The sequence below is a fragment of the Neophocaena asiaeorientalis genome, unplaced genomic scaffold (genome assembly GCF_003031525.2).
Source record: "Neophocaena asiaeorientalis asiaeorientalis breed wild unplaced genomic scaffold, Neophocaena_asiaeorientalis_V1.1 scaffold218, whole genome shotgun sequence".
NCBI lineage: Eukaryota > Metazoa > Chordata > Mammalia > Artiodactyla > Phocoenidae > Neophocaena > Neophocaena asiaeorientalis.
The window spans coordinates 5,673,853-5,682,432 of NW_020172818.1; the positions used below are offsets into that span (position 1 = coordinate 5,673,853).

General features: G+C 41.4%; 1 protein-coding gene across 1 annotated transcript; it reads left to right on the plus strand.

Moving 5' to 3' along the window:
• The first annotated feature begins 200 nt into the window (after positions 1-200).
• Positions 201-1,285, plus strand: FGFBP1 (fibroblast growth factor binding protein 1). Its single transcript, XM_024741848.1, has one exon. It carries the CDS (start codon positions 215-217, stop codon positions 926-928), a length of 714 nt encoding a protein of 237 aa, XP_024597616.1. The 5' UTR covers positions 201-214; the 3' UTR covers positions 929-1,285.
• The last annotated feature ends 7,295 nt before the right edge of the window (positions 1,286-8,580 follow it).

An 8,580-nucleotide genomic window follows, 5' to 3' on the forward strand; every position in this document is an offset into this window, starting at 1 on the left:
CTGACATTCAAGACTCAAGTCAAGCAGACATGCCAATACACAGGCTGCTTGTCTACTAAGTCCAGGAAATAGAAGGTTCCTTGATCCCACTCCAAAGCAGGCAGCCATGTGTCAGGCTGGAGGGAGGGTCATCTCGCAGCCTAGTACTGCTGGACTGCTGCCCAGCACTGACTCACCTGCCTTTTGTCAGACAGGTTCCCACCAAGCGGAAGCCATGAGGATCCACAGCCTCGCCCTGCTCTCCTTCCTCCTTCTGGCTGCTCCGATGCTCTTGGTGGAGGCCAAAAAGGAAGGGAGGAATAGACAGGGCAGCAAAGTCAGCACAGATAAACTGCATACTCTAGGCGGACCCCAGACTGAACCAAGCAACCAGCCACCCAAGCGCCTGACCAAAGGCAAGTTCATCACCCAAGACCATGCCTACTGCAAATGGATGGTGACCAAGCAGGAGGAGGGCATTGCCCTGAAGGTCGCATGTACCCGACAGGACAACGAGTTTTCCTGTTTCTTCACCGGCAATCCAACCTCATGCCTAGAATCAGACAAAAAGAATGCCTACTGGAAACAAATTGGCCGGAATCTGCGTTCGCAGAAGGTCATCTGTGGTGACGCCAAGAGCATCCTAAAGACCAGGGTGTGCAGAAAGAAGTTTCCAGAATCCAACCTCAAGCTGGTTAACTCCACTCTGATTAGGATCAAGAAACCCAGCCAGGAGTTAACGGAGCCCTCTCCCAAGGAGCAGAGCAAGGTCAAAGTGACCACCCCCATCAGCCCAGCGAAGACCCAGACCATGAACACCAAAGATCCTGAGTGTGTGGAAGACCCAGACTTGGTAAACCAGAGGAAGACGGCCCTGGAGTACTGTGGGGAGTCCTGGAGCTCTTTCTGCAAATTCTTCATGTCCATGGTACAGGGCAGTTCATGCTAATGAGGTCAAAAGAGAACAGAATCCATTAGGAGGTGTCACATCAAAACCCTCCCATATGCTGTAAAGATCTCCCAGTTCCCTGTAAGATGAACATTTGTGCTATAGGAGTGCAATGGATTATTTAAACAGATTTTATAATTTTTGTTTCTGTATTTTGGAATTTGTTTTATATTCATTTCCTTACATGTGATTTTAAGAGGCTGTGGACCTCTCTATGCTTCCATGGCCCACAAAGCTATGTTTCTATGAGCAGTAAGGACCAGTCTTTGAGCTGAATGAGTCAGAGTGATGATTTCAGTGCAATGCTCTTTCTGCCCAATTACCAAATGTAATAAAGCTCTGTGCGTTTTTCAGGAATATGTTCAACCATTGTTTGGTTTCTCTATGTTGGTTCCAATGAACTCATAAACTGGTCCTCATATACCAGTAGAAAAAAATCCTGTTCACCTCTCATCCCAAATCATCCCCATAAGGTGGCCCATTCCTGAATCCCTATCTTCATACTTTCATGCTTCGGTCTGCGGTATTTGATACATACTGAACTGGTTTCAAGTGGGACAACTGGAACATAATGTGATGAAGACACCTGTCAGGGGCTCACAGATGGTAAGAGGGGAGGCAGGATTTGAACCCAGGCTAGAGGAACACCCTCCACTGATTCAAGTATGGGCTGCCCATGACCACTTGCCATATGTGGGACTCCTGACCTCGGGGAGCTCATTTCAAGCCTGGGGGAGATGGGTCTAGGTAAGTACAGTGCCCTGAGATGAAGACTCCAACACAAGGGGGAAAGGCAGGGCGGAAAACCAGAGAGAAGAGGCAGAAACTTCTGGAAGATCTCAGGTTGAGCTTCACAGAAGAGGTGATACTGGGGTTGGAATTTGGAGAGAGTATCTTTAGGTAGGAAATGGGCAGAATGGAGGCACATTAGGCAGATGACACAGGTATGAAAGCAAAGAGATGAGAAAAATCCTAAAAGATGGGAAAGGCCACATGGGCAGAAGTTGGTGGGATGCAGGGGTGACATTGCTGTTAGTCATTTACATGTTAGTCTGAAAGATCTCAAGGGGTTTGAACTCAAGACCTGGGGAGAGAGAATGATGTAGCCCCAGTGTCGTGTCACAATTCCACAAAGAACAAGAAGTGAGGAAGAGAAGTTGGTAAAAGTACTGTTCTCTGGAGTCTTTATAGAGTTGATGTCAGGGAGGAATGGCAGATGGAATGGAAGAGGGGCCTCCTACACTCACCAGCCTACCAGGACCTACATGGAGCATTGTCAATGACCACACAGAGTGTGACAGCCTCAGAGTACGTTTGGATATCGTCCTCAACATCATCAACACTAATAGTTCTTTCTCACTTGCTGTGCACCAGGCACTGTGCTAAGAACTTTCCATGGAGTATGAGTGCATTCATTCACTCACTCATTCACCCAGCACATAATTCATTGTACATCAACTCTGCCAGCCCCTGTCCTAGGGGCTGGAGAGAAAGTAGTGCACCAGGGATGAATGCTCTGCCTCCATGGAGCTACCAGTGGGGAAAGAGACCAAAATCTCACAAACATACAAGTGACAGAGAGGAAAAGTCAAGGAGGAGAAAGGGGTGAAAGCGATGGATGGTCACCAGCCTTAGATGAGATGGTCAAGGGAGGCCTCTCGGTGGAGGTGACTTTTGAGGTCAGACCCAAATGCAGTGAGGAATCAAGCCAGGTGACTATGTGGAGTAAGAACGTTCTAAACAGTCAGTGCAAATGTTCTGAAATTAATTAATGAGCTATGAGCTCCTACTATGTACCAGGTATGGTTCTAGGGGATGAAAATAACAGCAAACAAAAAAAATTTCTATCTTAGTGGTGCTTATATTCCAATGACTGGATTCTGCTTGGCGTGTTCAGAAACATTAAAGATGGCAGTGTCATTGCAGGGCAGGACCCAGGACCTGACCTGTGAACCTGACTCCCACTCTCAAGAGAACTGAACCAACACCCCAGATCCTCCCTAAGCTCCCTCTAGCCACACCACAGGAAGGACATTTCCCTTGAAGGTCTACACAGATTGTCAACCCTGTGGCCACTGCCCCCTCACTCACACATCTCAGCTCTACTCACACATCTCCTGAGATAGGAAAAGACGGTTAAACAGTTCCAGGGGTCATTAAATAATAACTCTGGTCTGGTCTGGGTGACATAAACATTGGAGAACCGATTAGACCAGACCGAAAGCCATCTTATATTTCATTCCAGGCCCTGAAGTTGATGGTTCTTCTGGTTCACTCCTGGCCTTTGGCCACTGGCAGAGCTGGGAGGAGGTCTGTCCAACGTGGTGGAGTCAGCTGGACCTGGGCTAGAGGTTTGCCTCTGACATCTCCCAACTAAGGTTTCTGAGCCAATTATTTAACCCTCTGGGCTCCAATAAGTTCATCTCAACAATGAGAATCATTTGGATGACGATAACACTGCTGGAAAAAGGAAGAAGAAAGAAAGAAAAAAGGAGGGAAGGAAGGGCAACAACGGGGAGCAGAATAATAATAATAAAAGTCTATTGATAGTATTATTGGATTGCTTAAACCAAAGCAATCCAGAAGCTGCTCTATCTTCAGACTTTGCAATTACCCAGGTTAATGAATCACCTTACCGTTAAACTTTTCTTAATGGGGATAATGAAATCAGCTTTAGAGCTGTTGTAAGACATTCATTGGTCAATAGATCTAAAGCGCCCAGTGCCCCATGGCTTACACAATGGGTATTCTACACATCTGACCGTCTAAAGTCCATGGCACAAGAATGGCTTGTGGATATAGCTCAGAACTTCCTTATGTAAATTCTTCAAAGTGGAAGTTTTCTTTTTTCTAACACAATAAGCAAAGGGTAGCAACCATTATTTATCAGTTGTATGTGACTGCGGCTTTGCCCCGTTCTCTCTCTCTTTTATTTTAGAGATATCTTGATTTATTAATGATAATTGAAAAATACAATAAAAACACATTGTAACAAGGAAATACCCCAGAAAAAATTTTAAATCAAATATATAAGAAGAAAAGAGAGAGTATATAAGGAAATAAGAAGATCAGTCTAGAACCTTGCTACTCAAGGTGTGGTCCCAGACCAGAAGTATTGACATCTCTTGGTACCTTGTCAGATATAAAGATTCTCAGGCCCCATTCCAGATCTATTAAGTTGAAATCTGCATTTTAATAAGATCCCCAGGTGATTTGGGTGCACACTAAAATTGGAGAAATTTATAAGATCCAATACATTAGTTAGGATGCTTTTGGTTTCAAGTACGAGAAAACCATTTAAACAGCTTTAAATATAAGGATAGTCTGTGGGACGTGGGCCTCTCTCACTGTTGTGGCCTCTCCCATTGCGGAGCACAGGCTCCGGACGCGCAGGCTCAGCCACCATGGCTCACGGGCCCAGCCGCTCCGCGGCATGTGGAATCTTCCCGGACCGGGGCACGAACCCGTGTCCCCTGCATCGGCAGGCGGACTCTCAACCACCGTGCCACCAGGGAAGCCCCAGTTTGTGGGTTTTTTAAACATCTTTATTGGAGTATAATTGCTTTACAATGGTGTGTTAGTTTCTGCTTCATAACAAAGTGAATCAGCTATACATATACACATATCATCAATTCTCCTCCCTCTTGCATTTCCCTCCCACCCTCCCTATCCCACGCCTCTAGGTGGTCACAAAACACAAAGCTGATCTCCCTGTGCTATATGTCTGCTTCCCACTGTCTGTTTTACATTTGGTAGTGTATATATGTCCATGCCACTCTCTCACTTTGTCCCAGCTTACTCTTCCCACTTCCCGTGTCCTCAAGTCCATTCTCTACACCTGCGTCTTCATTCCTGTCCTGCCCCTAGGTTCTTCAGAACCCCTTTTTTTTTTTTTTTAGATTCCATATATATGTGTTAGCATACAGTATTTATTTTTCTTTTTCTGACTTACTTCACTCTGTATGACAGTCTCTAGGTCCATCCACCTCACTACAAACAACACAATTTTGTTTCTTTTTGTGGCCGAGTAATATTCCATTGTATATATGTGCCACATCTTCTTTACCCATTCATCTGTCGATGGACACTTAGGTTGCTTCCATGTCCTGGCTATTGTAAATAGTGCTGCAATGAACATTGTGGTACATGACTCTTCTTGAATTATAGTTTTCTCAGGGTATATGCCCAGTAGTGGGATTGCTAGGTCATATGGTAGTTCTATTTTAAAGTTTTTAAGGAACCTCCATACTGTTCTCCATAGTGGCTGTATCAATTTACAGTCCCACCAACAGTGTAGGAGGGTTCCATTTTCTCCACACCCTCTCCAGCATTTATTGTTTGTAGATATTTTGATGATGACTATTCTGACAGGTGTGAGGTGATATCTCATTGTAGTTTTGATTTGCATTTCTCTAATTATTAGTGATGATGAGCAACATTTCATGTGTTTGTTGGAAATCAGTATATCTTCTTTGGAGAAATGTCTATTTAGGTCTTCTGCCCATTTTTGGATTGGGTTGTTTGCTTTTTTGATATTGAGCTGCATGTGTTGCGTATAAATTTTGGAGATTAATCCCTTGTCTGTTGCTTCATTTGCAAATATTTTCTCCCATCCTGAGGGTTGTCTTTTCATCTTGTTTATGGTTTCCTTGGATGTTCAAAAGCTTTTAAGTCTCATTAGGTCCCATTTGTTTACTTTTGTTTTTATTTCCATTTCTCTAGAAGGTGGGTCAAAAAGGATCTTGCTGCGATTTATGTCCTAGAGTGTTCTGCCTATGTTTTCCTCTAAAAGTTTTATAGTGTCTGGCCTTACATTTAGGTCTTTAATCCATTTTGAGTCTATTTTTGTGTATGGTGTTAGGGAGTGGTCTAATTTCATTCTGTTATATGTAGCTGTCCAGCTTTCCCAGCACCACTTATTAAAGAGGCTGTCTTTTCTCCATTGTATATCCTTGCCTCCTTTATCAAAAATAAGGTGACCATATGTGTGTGAGTTTATCTCTGCGTTTTCTATATTGTTCCATTGATATATATTTCTGTTTTTGTGCCAGTACCATACTGTCTTGATTACTGTAGCTTTGTAGTATAGTCTGTAGTCCAGGAGCCTGATTCCTCCAGCTCCGCTTCTCTTTCTCAAAATTGCTTTGGCTATTTGGGATCTTTTGTGTTTCCATACAGATTGTGAAATTTTTTGTTCTAGTTTTGTGAAAAATGCCATTGGTAGTTTGATAGGGATTGCATTGAATCTGTAGATTGCTTTGAGTAGTATAGTCATTTTCACAATATTGATTCTTCCAATGCAAGAACATGGTATATCTCTCCATCTGTTTGTATCATCTTTAATTTCTTTCATCAGTGTCTTATAGTTTTCTGCATACAGGTCTTTTGTCTCCTTAGGTAGGTTTATTCCTAGATATTTTATTCTTTTTGTTGCAATGATGAATGGGAGTGTTTCCTTAATTTCTCTTTGAGATTTTTCATCATTAGTGTATAGGCATGCAAGAGATTTCTGTGCATTAATTTTGTATCCTTCTACTTTACCAAATTCATTGATTAGCTCTAGTAGTTTTCTGGTAGCATCTTTAGGATACTCTATGTACAATATCATGTCATCTGCATACAGTGAGAGCTTTACTTTTCTTTTCCGATTTGGATTCCTTTTATTTCTTTTTCTTCTCTGATTGCTGTGGCTAAAATTTCCAAGACTTTGTTGAATGATAGTGGTGAGAGTGGACAACCTTGTCTTGTTCCTGATCTTAGAGGAAATGGTTTTCAGTTTTTCACCCTGGAGAACGGTGTTGGCTGTGGGTTTGACATATATGGCCTTTATTATGTTGAGGTAAGTTCCCTCTATGCCAACATTCTGCAGGGTTTTTAATCATAAATATATGTTGAATTTTGTTGAAAGCTTTCTCTGCATCTATTGAGATGATCATATGTTTTTTCCTTCAGTTTGTTAATACGGTTTATCACATCGATTGATATGCGTATATTGAAGAATCCTTGCATTCTGGGAACAAACGCATTTGATCATGGTGTATGATCCTTTTAATGTGCTGTTGCATCCTGTTTGCTAGTATTTTGTTGAGGATTTTTGCATCTCTGTTCAGGAGTGATATTGGCCTATAGTTTTCTTTCTTTGTGACATCTTTGTCTGGTTTTGGTATCAGGGTGATGGTGACCTCGTAGATTGAGTTTGGGAGTGTTCCTCCCTCTGCTATATTTTGGAAGAGTTTGAGAAGGATAGGAGTTAGCTCTTCTCTAAATGTTTGATAGAATTCGCCTGTGAAGCCATCTGGTCCTGGGCTTTTGTTTGTTGGAAGATTTTTAATCACAGTTTCAATTTCAGTGCTTGTGATTGATCTGGTTATATTTTCTATTTCTTCCTGGTTCAGTCTCAGAAGGTTGTGCTTTTCTAAGAATTTGTCCATTTCTTCTAGGTTTTCCATTTTATTGACATACAGTTGCTTGTAGTAATCTCTCATGATCCTCTGTATTTTGCAGTGTCAGTTGTTACTTTTCCTTTTTCATTTCTAATTCTATTGATTTGAGTCTTCTCCTTTTTTCTTGATGAGTCTGGCTAATGGTTTATCAATTTTGTTTATCTTCTCAAAGAACCAGCTTTTAGTTTTATTGATCTTTGCTATCGTTTCCTTCATTTCTTTTTCATTTATTTCTGCTCTGATCTTTCTGATTTCTTTCCTTGAGCTAACTTTGGGGTTTTTTTGTTCTTCTTTCTCTAATTGCTTTCGGTATAAGGTTAGGTTTTTTATTTGAGATGTTTCCTGTTTCTTGCGGTAGGATTGTATTGCTATAAACTTCCCTCTTAGAACTGCTCTTGCTGCATCCCATAGGTTTTGGGTTGTTATGTTTTCATTGTCATTTGTTTCTAGGTATTTTTTTTATTTCCTCTTTGATTTCTTCAGTGATCTCTTGGTTATTAAGCATTGTATTGTTTAGCCTCTATGTGTTTGTATTTTTTACAGACTTTTTCCTGTAATTCATATCTAGTGTCATAGCATTGTGGTCGGACAAGGTACTTGATACGATTTCAATTTTCTTAAATTTACCAAGGCTTGATTGATGACCCAAGATACAATCTATCCGGAGAATGTTCCATGAGCACTTGAGAAGAAAGTGTATTCTGTTTGTTTTGGATGGAATGTCCTACAAATATCAATTAAGTCCATCTTGTTTAATGTATCATTTAAAGCTTGTGTTTCCTTATTTATTTTCATTTTGGATGGTCTGTCCATTGGTGAAAGCAGGGTGTTAAAGTCCCCTACTATGACTGTGCTTCTGTCAATTTCCCCTTTTATGGCTGTTAACATTTGCCTTATGTATTGAGGTACTCCTATATTGGGTACATAAATATTTACAATTGTTATATCTTCTTCTTGGATTGATCCCTTGATCATTATGTCATGTCCTTCTTTGTCTCTTGTAATTGTCTTTATTTTAAAGTCTGTTTTTTCTGATGTGAGATTGCTACTCCAGCTTTCTTTTGATTTCCATTTGTATGGAATATCTTTTTCCATCCGCTCACTTTCATTCTGTATGTGTCCCTAGGTCTGAAGTGGGTCTCTTGTAGATAGCATATATAAGGGTCTTGTTTTTGCATCCATTCAGCCAGTCTATGTCTTTTGGTGGGA

Excerpts from the sequence above, each read along its gene's own strand:
- FGFBP1 (XM_024741848.1), top strand. The coding sequence starts at position 215 with ATGAGGATCCACAGCCTCGCCCTGCTCTCCTTCCTCCTTCTGGCTGCT.